This window comes from Melanostigma gelatinosum (assembly GCF_949748355.1).
Source record: "Melanostigma gelatinosum genome assembly, chromosome: 2".
NCBI lineage: Eukaryota > Metazoa > Chordata > Actinopteri > Perciformes > Zoarcidae > Melanostigma > Melanostigma gelatinosum.
The window spans coordinates 1414181-1430890 of NC_136635.1; the positions used below are offsets into that span (position 1 = coordinate 1414181).

A 16710-nucleotide genomic window follows, 5' to 3' on the forward strand; every position below is an offset into this window, starting at 1 on the left:
ACTTTTGGACTTAACAACGCTCTGGAGTTATTGGAAAAGTTTTGGTCACATGAGTTGGAAAAAATCCTAGCAGTCACCACTGGAATGTAATTGTGCCTTGGCTAATCCCCGTCCCCCCCACTGCCAGTCCTTCAAGCTGTCAGAGTCCCCACATCAGTGAACCACCACATCACCTGGTGATCAAGACGGAAGACAATAAAAAAAGGATCAACAGTGTTCCTGTAAAGCTGGGTAGATCTTTATTCACTGTTACAATCATTCAAATACATTCAGTATACCTTCAGAAGCTAGCGTAGCATAGAATTCAACTGAGATGCTAACCGCTGAGTGAATACAACTTGGACGTAGTCTCTGAAGCTCCCCCTTCTGATTGTTCTCAGTATTTGGGACATGGCATGGTAAAGTAAGTGGGTTTTGGGAGGATTTGGGTGAATTGACTATTTTAACTAACTTCCATATCTGATCAGAAATGTGCCATAAATATAATAGCACTTTAGAACTGTACTTGGAAGTTGTCCACCATGTCAAAGGTGGATCACACTGACTGCCTTAAATGAAACGCCAACATCTGTGTGGCTTTTCATTTCTTTGGCCTCTTCATTTGCAAGCAGCTGCCAGCTGTGATTCAACTCCCCCCTGCCTCCCCCTGATGACTACGGTGATGGGTCCTTCAGGTAAGGCCTTGATCATGTTCCAGGCCTCAAAACGAGTCATGTCCTGTAGACTGATTCCCTGGACCTGCAGCAGTTCATCTCCATGCTGCAGACCGCTCTGCTCTGCTGCTCCAGCTGAAACACACACACACTGTTAGTCTGGGTATCTTTACAAAAGTATGATAGCTGGTAACCGGGCTGTCAGTACGGGTAAAAAGACCTGCTTTATTAGTTCAGCATTTCCCATCAGGGGAAATGTACAGAAATCCTGAGATGCTAGTGAAAGAAGTCTGCGAATAGTTGTCTCTCCTGTGTTTATAACTTAACAGGTAGAGAAAGAGGTTTGGCCAGGATCATCTTTCTAAGTTACTTTGCTTTCATCTGTGGAAACAGGAAAAGCTTAGCCAGGTGATTTTTTATTTTTCATTTGCTGTGTTTGTTGTTGTAATACTCATTTCAGCCACCGGAGGATGAACTGCACTACTACCCCATGTTCGACCTAAAAGCACTCATGTTCTCTTCCAGGTCAGTTTGAATCACTCCATGTACTCTAAACACAAGGTACTTATGTTATGTGTTAGCAAATGATGTAACATTATTGTCATGTTTTGGATAGAAATGTATTTGGATCGATGCTAATCTGCCGTTAGGGAAACCATAAATGGCTGAACTTTGACCTCAACAATTTAGACCAGACTTAAAAAATGTTTTTTCTTCATTTGCCTCTCAGGGCTTCTGTAAAAAAATGTATTTCTACAGACCTGCTTTTTTATTTCACAAAAAGTCAAACAAAGCAGAGGATAAGACTGCTAATTTCAGAAGTTTACAGTTGTATAGTTGCTGCTACAGACGTGAACTAGTACTCATGTCTGAAGCAGCTTCCATTCCTCAGGCTCCATTCCCAGTTTTGAAAATAATTTCACTCCAGTATTGAATCACGTCCTCTCTTCCTTTATGAGAATCAATGTATTGGAATTGTCTCTCCTGTCTGTGACTTCACAGAACTCTTAGAATTCAACTGTCTGTCCCCTTCAGTAAATAAACAGAAGCACTTTTTAAACCCCAGATGGCTGAGTAAAGCTGGTTACATTTGAATGTATGGGGAATTTGTTTCTTGTAAATAGAATGAAATCAGATGGCATCATGAGTGTACCTTTAAAGAGCCTGTTGATGACTAAAGGTCTGTCTCCATGGATTGAGCCTTTCCCTCCCTCGAGTGTAAAGCCAACTCCTCCAGCTCCTTTCTCCAGCTCCACACTCAGCGGAGCTCCCTGCTCCTCCACTGCGAAACAAAACACAACGTACAACCTCAATGGCCTACGTGAGCCACAGGACTTATTTCCGACTTTAGAAAGCAAAGTGTTGGGACTCACCTGCAGGGATGGTCTCTTGGCTCCTGCAGCTTCCTCCCTCTCTTCCGTCCTCCTCTGCTCTCTTGCAGACGACCACCACAGCCTGCTTCAGACAGCGGGCCTGACGCAGAGCCGCGGTGGCATCAGCGTGTGTGACGCTGCGCAGCGTTTGTCCGTTTATAGACAACACCTCATCTCCTTTCTCAATGGTGCCCTCCTGAGCTGCCAGGCCGCTGGGAAACACTCTGTGGACCTGGACGAAGACAATGAGTGTCTCACACAGAGATTCAGAGAGCGTGTGCACAGTGTCTGTCCCAAAGTCTAAGTAAGTAAAGTTGATTTAGTATAACACCTTTCAAACAACAAGATCACAAAGTGCTTTAAAAGAATAAAAAGGAATATTATTATAAGACCGTAAAACCGTAAAGAAATGAACAATATGACATGCAGAAAAGAGGTAGTGAGATGGTAGCGAGGCTGAACATCTTCAAACGTATTTGATTTATTTTTGTGATATGTATTCAACATAAATTTTACAGTTTTCACAATATCAAAATGGAGTGTAAATACCCTCTTTGAGTTGAGTTTGAGTAAGAAAACAGTTTTTTGAAAGATGTGGTCATTTTGTATAAAAGCAGGGAAAAGTGATCCACCGTCTAGTCCACATAGACTGCTGTTGAGCTGAGTTTTGAAAAAGTGAACTCAGTATTAAGAAAAGCAATCGTTGAAGGGTAAACAACTTGTACGGACGGGCCTTTATACACCGGTTCCGGGTTTTGTTGTGCGTTGAATTTGCATGTGATTATATATTTTTTTAACTGTTGTTTTTGACCTGTATACTTTTACACAAAACGCACATATTACACGGTGAAAAAGAGGCGTATTTTTTGTTTCTGAGTTTTGCACCGTGAATGCATCCAATCAGGCGAGGAACGAGTTGAGTTTAACTTAATCAGTAAAACAACAACATGGAGGCCCAACCAGACCCACAAAGGCAGTGCAGACCAGATCTACTCCTTATCTGCTTACCTTTAACAATAAAATCCCTCGACATATACACTGCCTAAATGTTTGGATGTCTAAAATTCACCCAACTCATTTTGCTCAAAGGAAACTCAATGAAATAGTTTACAGTAGTTACGGTGATCCCACAGTTCACCTCAGTCTACCAGGCGCTGCTCTGGGCTAACAGAAGTATTAGTTCATGCATTTGTTACCTCTAGACTAGATTACTGCAATTCCTTATTATCAGGCTGCTCTAATAAGTCTCTTAAATCTCTCCAGCTGATTCAGAATGCTGCAGCACGTGTACTAACAAGAACTAAGAAAAGAGATCATATTACTCCTGTATTAGCTTCTCTGCACTGACTCCTGTAAAATATACAACATACTTTAAAATCCTTCTGCTCACCTAAAGCCCTCATTGGTCAGACACCATCATATCATAAGGAGCTTATAGTGCCATGTTACCCCACTAGAGAGCTGCGCTCCCTGAATTCAGGGTGACTTGTGGTTCCTAGAGTCTCAAAAAGTAGGATGGGAGCCAGAGCCTTCAGTTATCAAGATCCTCTCCTGTGGAACCAGCCTCCAGTTTCAGTCACACTCACCTCATTTAAGAGCAGGCTTAAGACTTTACTTGTTGATAACATTGATAGTTAGGGCTGGCTCAGGTCTATAGTTGGGGCTGGTTCAGGTTTATAGTTAGGGCTGGTTCAGGTTCATAGATAGGACTGGTTCAGGTTTATAGTTAGGGCTGGCTCAGGTTTATAGTTAGGGCTGGTTCAGGTTCATAGATAGGACTGGTTCAGGTTTATAGTTAGGGCTGGTTCAGGTGTATAGTTAGGGCTGGTTCAGGTTTATAGTTAGAGCTGGTTCAGGTTTATAGTTAGGGCTGGCTCAGGTCTATAGTTAGGGCTGGTTCAGGTTTATAGTTAGGGCTGGTTCAGGTTCATAGATAGGACTGGTTCAGGTTTATAGTTAGGGCTGGTTCAGGTTTATAGTTAGGGCTGGTTCAGGTTCATAGTTAGGGCTGGCTCAGGTTTATAGTTGGGGCTGGTTCAGGTTTATAGTTAGGGCTGGTTCAGGTTCATAGTTAGGGCTGGCTCAGGTTTATAGTTGGGGCTGGCTCAGGTTTATAGTTAAGGCTGGTTCAGGTTTATAGTTAGGGCTGGCTCAGGTTTATAGTTAGGGCTGGCTCAGGTGTGCCTTGGAGCAGCTTATCTAGGGATAAGCTGCTATAGGCCTAGACTGTCGGGGGACTTCCTAGGATACACTGAGCTCCTCTCTCCTCTTCTCTCTCTCCTTCTGTATGAATTGATGTCCCATTAATGCACATTACTGACTTTGCTTCTTCCCCGGAGTCTTTGTGCTTTCTCTCCTCACAGGTTTCCATGGATCGTGGTAATATCTGGGCCCTGGTCCTGCCTCCTGCCATGGCCCTGCTGATAGCCACTGCTAATATTATGTTTATTATTAGTCACATTACCACATGAGCCACATGAGAAACAGGGACTGTTGTGGTGGAGGGCCGGACCAATAGACTGAACTCAACCCTGCTCAATAGTATTCCACTTCTTTATAAAAAGCAGTAGATTGTATAGTTTTGATGAGCTGCGAGTGTTAAGAGTAAATATTATGATCAGTGGTGGAATATAACTAAGTATATTTGCTTAAGTACTGTACTTAAGCACAAATGTAAGGTACTTTACTTGGGTATTTATTCAACTTTGTACTTTTTACTCCACTCCATTTGTCTGGCAGCATTAGTTACTTACTTTGCACATAAAAAATACCCAAACTGAACAACAGTGCATAAAGGAGTTAAAATTAGCTCCACCTTAAACATCTGCAGCAGGAAGAATGATCCAACCATATACATTTGTAATATCCATATTTAACAGTAAAACACTGGCAGGGATCATGTTTCTGCAAAATTAGTACTTTTATCACTATTACCTCATTTTCAGTTCAGTGCGAGAACTCTAGTGTGTGTTGGGCTTGAACGAGTGCACTGAAGTCAGGTTGAATGTGTGAGGTGAGATGTGAAGGACAGCTGACATGTGATCATCAGTGAGAGAGGATCTGGATCTGGATTTGTTCAACTTCATCATGGAGAATGTTTGTTCACATATGTAGGTCGATCCAAAGAGAATCAACATCTTCTGAGCATGTTGCTTTCGCTTAGCTAGCAAAGCCTCAGATGTCCGTGCTGCTCTGCATCACCAACACATTGCAGTGAGCTGCTGCTCTCACACATTCACCAACGTACTAACGTACGTAAATTGAGATAAAAAAGCAACAGTCGCCCTCAAAATAAAAGCAATGCCGCTGTATTGCTGTACACTTATTTATGTTTTACTCCGAATTTACCATTGAAATCCTGTGGACTGGTCGGGTATGGCTCGGGGGCCGTACAATGCCCAGGTCTGCTCTAAAATGACAATTTAGCACATGTTGAGGATGAAAAAAATCACTTTTGCAAATTTCGTTGAAATATGGTCTTAATGTGAACGTTCAAATGTCTTTAAATAGTCGATGAAAGACGTTCACTTCTGAACGTCTTTTCATTGTTGACCATAATCCTTTTTTATATGCTCACTGGCTTTATTCCTTCCTTTAGCTTATTGGTTTATTGAAGCCCCCCACACATTATCATAGAGGCATTTTATTATTTATCATTCAGATCACTTTTTTTTCAATAGACAGGCTCTTGTGAGATCAAAGTAAATATTTATGTGTTCTGTGGTTGAGAACTGGATCTCAGGCTTCTTCCTGATCAGCTGAAAATCTGGAGAATCAGTAAAACCACAATATATTCAACACCTAAAATGATAAAATCACTACTGGTTTTAATTTGCCAAGTTGTTCTTGTGTGGCACCAATGGGCTACAACTGCTATTGTTTGTGCAACTCTGTGTTCAAAAGGAATTGTCATTCTAAAACCATTTCAGATCCTAATTTATGCATGAATTGTACATGTACGGCCTTGCTATTGGTGCAATCTTGAATCACTAATATGAGTATGAGTCGACTGTGGCTATGTGGAGAGCAGGGCCGTCCGTCAATCAGAGGTTCGGTGGTTCAATCCCCGGCTCCGGCTCTGCTAGTCGCATGTCCTTGAGCAAGACACTTAACTCCAAAAACAATTGCTCCAGTAGCTGTGCCTACGGTGAATGTGGTAGAATCTGAATTGCAAGTCGCTTTGGGTCAAAGCGTCTGCTAAATGACTGTAATGTAATGAGTCTGTAGAGAGTGCTGCTTACTGTGGGAGCTTTGCTCTCCAGGTCAGTCCCTCCCGCGATGCTGAAGCCCAGACCAGCTCCCTCCTCTTTGTGTAGAATCACAACATGGATGTCCACCAGTTGCTAAGGAAAAAGAGGCACAGTTACTACTGCAGTGTATTCATTCTTAATGTGATCCGCTCAGATTAACTGTCTGTTTACCACCAAGCATTGTTCACATCTACATGGCCAAGGCCACACTGGGTTTAAAGATTTCACTACATCTAAACTTTAAAAGAAACGTTCTGCCAGTTTGTGTAGCTCCTCACGAGGTTCTGTTCTAACAGCATTCCTTAATCACATTCATGGTATTACTTTGATTTCATCTTAAATGTAGACTGCATCCAATCCAACTGCTATAATCGTGACACAATGTTTACAAGAGCAAATTATTATATCATTAAGGGCATTCTCCTATCTCATATCATGAGTGGGTTTGTGTGTATATAATATATATCATTCAATCATATATACTATATGTCACTATTAATTTGTATTTTGTGTGTGTATATATAAAATATAAGATATAAAATATGTTTGACCCGAGCGCTTCTATAATCCTAAATACCATACAATATAATATATGTGATGTGTGTGCGATGATGATGTCGTATGTTTAAAAGTGGGGGATTTGTACATAAACATACGTACATCTCCAGTTGTATAACCCATATAGAACATTGGTGAAGCTGTCTTACAACAAGTTCTGTAAGATTTCTTACCTTCAGCGTCTCTTCATCCAGACCTTTGACTTCCTGGATCATCCTCTTTATTTCTTGTGAGGGGATGGCTGAGATGACAGAGTGAGCACAAGCAGAAGTGACTGCTGTGTCGTCATGACACCCCCCCTCCCCTCGCTCAATGGTACACTCCCTCAGTGTGGCCAAGCTGTGTTCAACATGATGCAAACACATCAGAGATGAGGATATCAGATATCTGATCATTGTGCATGCCAGTAGTGTGTAACTGAGCTGCATTCACTGCATTCATTCTCTTCTGACAGTTCAGAACTTTGTAACTGCTTCTCTGGTAAAACAGGAAGTGATTTTTTTCAACCTGAACCACTTCCTTATGAATACAAAACAGGTCCTGGATGCCTTCTGGTAGTGAGTCCCTGTTTAAATAATGAATCACTACATGTCATGTTAACCCAGACCTCTTAGTGTAAGTCTTACCTGACAGAGAATCCTTTGTTGGGGCTGTCCAGGGCGTGCTCAGACCACTGAGGGTTAGTCATATCCACGGCAGAGGAGTCCTGCAGGTTTGGGGAGTCAGGCTTTCCATGGCAGGGGTACGTGGGTAGAGAGCGCATCAGCGCTTGTGAGACCTAGAACAAAAACAACATAGAATGGAGAAAGATACATATTTTTGTAGTTTTTGCAATCACTTCTACCAGCAATATTACCATTGGGCTCATCAAGTATTGAAATGAAGGTAACTGTTCAACTATAAGCCAAGCTGTCCACTGTAAAGATCCAGAACAGTTTACAGACTGACTACTTTATACATGTAAGTCTTGGCATCAGTCACATTGTAAGAATTTGACAAATTCTCTAAAAACAGCTGTCAGTGAATTTGTCTCACATTGAGATCTCGGAAAACCAAAGACTTCAAGTGATTGCTCTCACAATTTCCATCTGGGACAGCTCAGTGTATAGGGACACTGGGATTATTAAAATATAGAATCATATTGCAGCATGGCCTGTATGAAAGAAGGGGACGTATCTCCGTGACATCACCCATTGGTGGGTAGACCGGTTTTATTTAAGTCCACAAATGATGGATGGATGGTCAAACAATCACAGGACTGGAGACAGCTGTTCATGTCCCATGTGAAACCTCACTTAACTATTACTTTACGCTTGTTACTGAACGTGGTCTGTTACCCCAGAAAGTCCACGAAGGGCAGTTGTTATTCATTTACGCTAGTTACATTGTTACAGTTGTTACATTTTTACATATTACATAGTTATTTTAAAACAACTATCTTTTTTGTAAACTTACCCCAAGTGGTTTTGTTGCCTACAATTACCGTAACCATTTCACAACCTTTTGTGTTTCAGAATCATCATGGTTTGGAGAAAAGTACAATGCCAAAAAAAATTCTAACAATTACCTTTGACAAAGGGAAAACCAACTATGAAAGGGTTAAAGTTCTAAGAAGAAAACTCAGACAACCCCCAGACCGGACAACGCCGTGGTAGAGACGTGTCAATCAGAAATTAGTGTTTGACTCTAAATGGAGCATAATTTACCAAATGAACATCATACTGTATTGAAGAAGACTTGAAACTAGAGATTGAGACCATGAAATAGACTGTATATAAGAAGTGGATGTAGTCACCTTTGGTTTGTGGACACATTTTTGAAGTCTCAAATTTGGCATTTTAGCCATCGCCACCTTGTTTTTGCAACCAGAAGTAACACTAGAGCATGGAGCTAAGTACAACTGACTACTAACGAAGACATTTTTAGGAAACCAAAAATGTAACAATTGACTTTGATAAAGTAAAAACATAGCGTGAACTGATTAAAGTTGTAAGAGGAAAACTTTCACACCAGACAACGCTGTGGTACAGACTTGTCAATCACAAGATAGCCAAACGAACTAGAGATTAAGACCATAAACTCATGTTTACAATGTTTACTGAGGTAATAAATCAAGTGAGAAGTGATGAACATTGATGAACATTAGAGAGAATGCGGGTTTAAGACATGAAGCATCGGCTTCACTTTCAGAACCGGAGGTTCGGCCTGTATTTCAGTGAGCTTACCTCTACATACAGTGGTTTACATAATCTTGATCAATTGTTATTTTTACAACCTTGTGATTTCACAAATTGTGTTTCTTGACCCATTAGACTTTGTTATAGCGGTGTTGCCGTGTTCCTGGAAATTGTACACAAAACTATATCAAAATAAGTCAAATAAATACATACATTTAAATTGTCCTTTAAATAATGTTTACATGTCACATAAGGACATGACTATAGTTCTTCACATGACAGATTACCTGGTTACTGAAGGCGAGGATTTTCCCCATACTCTCTCCCTCCAGACCTCCCAGAGAGTTACTGTCTGTGGGGGCACCAGCACTCAGAGTTGTGCTCTGCAGCATTCCTTGACTCTCTGCTCCATCTTCCTCTGTCCCCTCTGGAGGACTTTCCCCCTCCACTTTATTGGATCTCATAGATGTTGCAGGGGGCAGGACTTTGCACTCTGTGGACCTGGTAAGATCCACTCTTTCTAGCTCAGATTCAGACTGCTTTGTTGGAAAGACATTCCTGTCATCATGGACTTGAGCTGAATGAGAATCATGTGTCCCTGAGTCCAGATCATTGCTGATGGTGTCAGAAAATGGAAGATCTGTGGGGGATTGGATAGAGGGAGGTTCATCATCAGAGGACTTGGCTGGTATTTGACTACAAGCTTCAGAAGAGGAGAAGGTGGTAGCAGAGGGTGATATATTTGTGTTGCTTGTCTCCCTAACAGATGCTGACTGGTTTGCCTGGATCTCTTCTGGGATTTCATGTTTGACCTTCCCATAATCTCCATGTGAGGCAAGGTGACTCTTGGACTCCGTCTCCAGAGTAAGAGAGTTGGAAGGGGCCATAGGTCTCCTGTTACCCCCCTTTTCTGGACCCTCTGGACTGGAAAAAGTCTCAAATGAGTGGATCTTTTGTTTAATTGACAGGTTAGCTGCAGAAGAGGCAGATCTGACTCCGAAGCTTCTGTTGAAGCCCACAGCAGACCTCTGCTCTGCGGGTTTCACTTGCTTCTTCTGGTCCTGCTCATCCCGAATTTTCCTCAGACTCTTGCGAAACCAGACAGGCTTGGGTGCCACCGGGGGCCCCGACATTGCTCCTGAAGGAGTTTCTGATGTGTTTTCACGGGTCATGTTGGACGGAGGATCTGAAGTTCCATCAGTGGCTGAGCTATTGAGCTTGGACATGTTCTCTTCGTCACTCATGGTGGCAGGCTTGCTGTGGACGTTGATAGGCTGTGTTGTTTCTGCAGCACAGTGGGGGTGACGATGGTGGATCTCGGTCAGCTCTTCAGGGGAGCTGTCTGAAAGGCGAACCCAAGGATCCTGAAGCTGTTCTTGGGCGTGTTGGTCGATACGAACCTGCCTCCTCAGAGCTGCTTTCTTCGGCTGTGAGCAGAGCACAGTTGATGAATCACCTGTCCAGCAACACAGAGGAAAGTAGAAAGGTCTGAGAGGTAGTTGTGTGTTTCAAACATGTTCATGTCTCAAACTTAGGAATAGATATTACTGTGTATTCACACTGTGAACTACATGATAAGTGTAATAGTCATCATACAGGCCTCTGCTTGTGTTAATGAAAGTTCAAAGGGTTATTTCATGCATTCAAATACATTTATATCAAACTATTAAAAACCAAATTACAACAAAACAGGTTATCATGGAAGTAAAACAATACGAGACTAGTATCAATAGTCACCAGCCATGTTTAAGCCCAGACAACTTTGGTCCAACCAAAGCAAGTTATCGTCAACATTGCTGCCAACCGAGTCGGCACAAATGTTGGCGTTGTACCCTTATGACGTTTCCGAACCAAAAATATGTTTCATAAATACGTTTTATGTCAGCCTTGTGTCACGCATGTAGAAACATATAATATCAAGTGGTTAATGTTGTGAAATGATTGGTTAGGTTTAGGCAACACAACTACTTGAATAAGGTTTGAAATACATTCATAGTTTGTGTTCAAATTCTGATGTTACGCTGTTGGCGTAAGTGTAAAGATGTTGCGTAATAGTCCACATTTACTTTTTTGGTTTTACATGTGACGCAGTGTTTGTTTGAACAATCCACCACCACTCCCATCCACCTATAGTGGACTTTCTTGCTTTTTTTAAACTCTGTATTATACCACTTATCTTTTAATATCGGTCAATCAATATACTGCATCACCTACTCGCTCGTTGTACTACGCCTTAGTACAACTCATCCTGACACTGCAGCCTGCACCAACTACTACATTGCACTCCATTACATTACAATCATTTAGCAGACGCTTTTATCCAAAGCGACTTACTACATGGTACAACAACCTACGTCACTTGCTATTACCAAATACAGAAATGTCCACATTCAATGCATCCATGGTTTGCTGAAATGTACAATGCCTGATGACTGCGCTTTTGCTTCTGCCCCTGTTGGGCTCTGTCATATGATTGAACAGGAAGTGGAACCTCAGTTGTTCTCCACTGATAACTGATAACCACAGCACCAAGATCAGCTAGTTCTGAAGTTGCATTCAGGTGCTGAAATGTAGGATAATAGTACTTGTCTCCTACCTGTGTGTAATCTGTCGTTGGTGCAGGCTAGAGGTTGAGTGAAATCTTCCTTGATCCCTTCTGACTCTTCTCTTATTCGTTCTCCTTCCTGCTACACAAACAGGAAGTATTGTGTCACAGCAGCTTCACTTGTATCAACCACAGAGTGCAATAACGTACCCTGCTTCCGCTCTGACATTCATCCACATAACTGCTACTGCTTTCACACTGTCTAATTGAGTGAGCAACAGTCCCATAAAGTAAGCAACAAGCGTGATGCATACAGCGAGCGGTCAAAATGAGCTTTTTTGAGGAGGCGGAGACCTTGTCCAATGAGACTGGGGGGTTTAGTAAACGTGGGGTAGTTAACACAGACCACACTTAACAGTTTTAATGGGGACTATTTCATCAGTAGGAAGTTGTTCCAATGAAAACTGAAGCCGTTGTGCTCTGTGGCTGTGGATTGTCTAGTTTATCAATGGCACCGTTTTTAGAAAGAGATGTTTTTTAAAGCTGTACCACAAAATAAATTCCATTCAGCACCATCGTATTGGTGGAATTCAGGAGAGAGATATCTCAAATCGAATGCAACTATCTAAATGAACCAGTTGCCACTAAGGTGTAGCGAGAATATTCAAATTTGTAGTGTTTTATTGATTGGTCATGGATATGATGCAACCATTTTTATGAATTTGATGGACAGCTGCAAATATAACTGCATTAAAGCAGTAAAACTGAAATCTCCCTGTAGTAATCCACTTGACACAGCAGAAAAACAAAAACAAATGTGAGAGTTGGCAAAGCTGCAACACTGACTGTCAGGAGGCAGAGCTCCGGTGGGCACATGACATGCACTGCTTTCATGCTAATATGCACACACTCAGACATATGTAAAAGGATGCATGAAGAGCACGACTGAAACATAAAATGGGTATTTTAGGAAGCATATTATATTCTAACACCTGAATTTTCAAAGCCAGTTGTACACAGAGATGCACACACACTTGTACTTCACGGCCAAAAGTATGTGTACATGTTTACAACATCACACACAACACACAACACCAATTAGTTTGATAATTTGTTTAGTTGTAGGTTGAAAGAGAGACGATACTGATTACTGTCAACGTATTCCTCCAACGTCATATTATACTGGTCAGCAAAATGTGGTCTACACGAAGAAGCATTACATGTTTTTTATAAAATTGCATAAACATGAAACTATATAGACCGTGTGCTGCCAACAAGAAGCTTTTCAGGACATCGTACAGGAGCAATATAAGAGTGTGCTTCAGACCTGATACAACCAGTTTTAAACTATCACCGTTGAAATTCTGGTTGGTACTCACTGGGAGGCCCAATGTTCTTTTCTGATAGGGTTGTGTAATTATGAGCTTTCCACAAGATAGTAAGTAATAATATGTTTTTCAATCGGTTTATGACATTTATTTTTATAGAGTATTGCCAGTTTAACACTCACACACTAGGCTGACAGCTTTACGTTTCATTAAATCCTAAAAAGCCAAAGGTGTTCAGCATGCATTCACCACCAAAACACTGGAAGCCACATCACTTAACATACATTCCTTGAGAGTAACCTCCAGATCTTTCTCAAGGCTTTGTAAATACTGCTGAAGAACTGCCGGCAGTGAAAGGAGAGCAGTGTGTTACATGTCACTCTTTTCAGAAAAAGCATGATACATTGAAGGAAACATGATTAATATAAGGGGGATCAGGACATTGAGAAAGTAGCAGAATCCCTGTCCCTGTCATCTCTGTGTGGAAGTTAAAAAGAATACTGATGCAGATGGTCTCACACATCATTTTAAAATCTTGTTATGGTCCCTGAACTGAGATACTGATTGATAAATCAAATGAGCTTTCTGTGCAGCATCTCGCAGACAGCGCAAGCTTGTTACAGCCACAGCCAATGCCCTCAGTGTCTCACCCTCCTAGTTTCTTTTAAATGTAGAACATTCTAGATTGGTTACCATATGCCCATCCCACTTCCTGATTAGCATCCGAAGGATCCTGATTGGAGCAGCATCTTGTCCAGCTCTCCAATCCAGTAGATGCAAGTTTTATATATTAATGGCTACATGATGAAAAATGGGTGATTGTGATTTGTATTTTCTTCAGATGTGTTTTGTACATCTTGACACTAAAATGGCAAACATTGGAATAACACAAACATTTTGCTACCCGACCTACACCTGACAGATACAGAAGAAGGATCTGGATCTGGATTGGTTTGGGATAATTTCAAATCTAATATTTAATTTCTCTTTTTCGGTCCCTAACTTTGACAGATGGCTGCGTCCATGCACGTGTTGCAATGCCCACTGATTAACAGCAAAGAAATGGAGCAATGCAACAGCAAGTTGCTAGTTAGCAAAATGGATGAAAACAAGGCAGATGACTATGTTTTGTCAAATTTCCACAGGGTACCCTCCAGTGGTGGGCCGTCAGGGCCTGCAAGGCCTTCTCTGCTGGCCTAGACAGAATCACAAAGTTATAGCTATTTTATAATTTAATAATTTTTCATAAATACACGACATGTATTATAATTTATAAAAATATTTTTCCCATTATCTTATTTTCTCATTGCACAGCTACTGTCTTCCTCAGTTGCTCTGCTTCCAGTGCAGCTTGTTTTAAGTAGAGCTTTTATCCAATCAGATTTCACCTCTGTGTCTCTAGGTAAGAACAGAGGCCACAGGCCTGCAGACTCACAAGTGAATCCATCCGCAGTTTAAGTAAATGGGGACGATATTGTTTATTGTCATAGTCTTCAACCAATCAGATCTTTAGTTTGACATGTTGGGCGTATTCTTTGACATATCAGAGCGGACATTTTCAGCCCTCAAACGCATTAAAACGTAATCAAGAAATACAACTGGGGAGGCTCGACTGTCTTCACTGGCGTCCATGAATGGAGAAGGACTTCTTACTGGAACTAAAACACACGGATGTACTGAACAACCGTGAGATTAACCTCTTTGTTAAAAAGAAAGGAGGATGGACTTTGTCTTTAAATAGTGAACAGCAGCTCTGGTAAGTGAACTGCTCTTGTTTTTACATCTGCAGTAGCTTTAAGATGCTTGTTTATATATTGTCATTTGTACAACTTCTTTTTATGAAGATGGATTTTCGTTTATATGTGATAGGAACCATTGTTCTGTCCAATGTTGCTCTGGGGACATATTTAGCTGGTGCCAGTGTTGCCAACGTGGCGACTTTCTCGCTAAATCTAGCGACTTTCTGAACCCTCATAAAGACTTTTTTTGTCAAAAGCTACTCGTGACAAATCTAGCGACTTGTTCTGGTGTTGGAGACTTTTCTGGTGTTTTGACTCTGACATGAAAGCACGTACGTTCTGCACTGTGGTGAACGAGCAGCGGGTGCTGCCGTGAGCCGCCCCAAAGCACTCACAGGCGGCTACTCGCGCTGCAGTCAGAGAAGAGAGGAGACACACTCTCGCCGTATTCTCTGCAGTTAGTGCATTTATAGGTATTGAGCTTAATTTTTACACGAAACAAATAATAATGGTAGCTGTGTTTCAACTGTAGGACAGCAGTGAAGGCCCAGGTATAAAATGAACGGCCCGCCACTGGTACCCTCAAAGCAATGCCTGACTAGTCAAGGGACAATTGAAAATGTGTGACATAGTAGATAAGTGTACAATCATAGAAAAATGAAAGCTTTTAAACAATAAAATCTTGAAGAGTAAATACTAGCAAATATGCAAAAAGAACAAAAGTGTAGATCAGCTGTATTTAGACTGGTGTACCTGGCAGCTGCTGTGTGATGATGACTCCAGTCCTCCATCTCTAACCGGGGATCCTCTACTGGAGCCACTGGAGTCTCCATTATAACCCTCCTCACTGGTCACATCCTGAGGCCAGCAGTACCGACGTGGAGCAGCACGCGCCCTGCAGGTGAACTACAGACACACAGCTCTATTGCAGGCGTTAAATATGCAACATGCAGTATCTGGCCAGAATTTCTATTGAAACATTCAGAAATGTAACCATGGTCATTAAAAGAATTTCAAGAAGAAACCGTTTTGACATAATGCTGTGTGATATGTGACGGATTTTTTTGTGCTGCGGATATCACTGCCAATCAGCAAGGTGCGGCCTATCCTTTCCTGAAATAGGCCATAGTGTGTCACTGTAGCGTCCAGTCTGCTTTCAGTCAAGAGAATGAAGAGTAGAGCTGCTCCAGGGCTTGCCAATAAAACATCCATGGTCTGAGTGAGTTTTGATAGTTTGTTTATTGGATTAATAGAAAGTGGCAGAAACACAAATACGAAACACAAATACGACTCGCACCCTCGCCTCGTCTCCAGGCAGCAGTGAAGCATTCAGCAGCTCCAGGAGAGGTACCCCCAGTTAGCAGTTAGCACAAATTCAGCCATGTTACAGCCAATCCTACCAGCATTGGCGGTCTAAACCTGGAGGGCTGCCCTACTGACCGCTTTTCTCCTTCTCCTTGTGGTCTCCCGGCTTTGGGGAAGACGAGATGAAGGTGTGGGTCGTTTTCTCGTTTCTGCCACTTTGGCATAATATAATGATAGTATACTGTATGATGACACTTTGCATTTCCAGGACCAAGTATATGTCGACTGACAAGACAATTAATTTTGAATTTGATTGACATGCTACATTTGGTGAATTGAGAAGATAACTCACCCAAAAAGGTGGGGTTTCCTCATTTACGGCGACACTATTAGTGCCATAGGTAAAATTAAACGCCCATCTTTTTTGTCCATGAAAGCTAGCTAGCTATCCAGTAACATCTCGGGTAGCCTACCAGTACACGCTAATCGAAGATACAGGCAGGACAGGATGAGTGCTGACTGAAGAATTACTGTTTAGTTAGGATTTCTTAAGTTAAGATATCGGATAGGACATATACATGAGTTAAGGAATTGCTTCTGCAATTGGAAGATATGATTTTCCTATCTCTGAAACTTACACTAAGCATGCAAGGATGGATGCATGGATGCATGAGTGGATGCATGGATGCGTGGATGGATGAATAAGAAGATATGATTTTCCTATCTTTGAAACTTGAACTTAGATAAGCAGTTTGGATATTTTTCTGTATTGAGGCCCCAGC

General features: G+C 41.6%; 1 protein-coding gene across 1 annotated transcript in view; it reads right to left on the reverse strand.

The window, feature by feature from the left end:
- Positions 1–232: 232 nt before the first annotated feature.
- il16 (interleukin 16) overlaps positions 233–16710 on the reverse strand; it is a 46119-nt gene continuing 29641 nt past the window's right edge. Inside the window, exons 16-24 of the mRNA XM_079295266.1 lie at positions 15377–15529; positions 11608–11698; positions 9299–10467; positions 7461–7612; positions 7008–7173; positions 6268–6369; positions 2027–2258; positions 1807–1935; positions 233–788 (exon numbers count right to left, since the gene is read on the reverse strand). Of these exons, the coding sequence (XP_079151392.1) occupies positions 598–788; positions 1807–1935; positions 2027–2258; positions 6268–6369; positions 7008–7173; positions 7461–7612; positions 9299–10467; positions 11608–11698; positions 15377–15529 (2385 nt within the window). The 3' untranslated portion in view covers positions 233–597. The remainder of the gene's footprint in view (positions 789–1806; positions 1936–2026; positions 2259–6267; positions 6370–7007; positions 7174–7460; positions 7613–9298; positions 10468–11607; positions 11699–15376; positions 15530–16710) is intronic.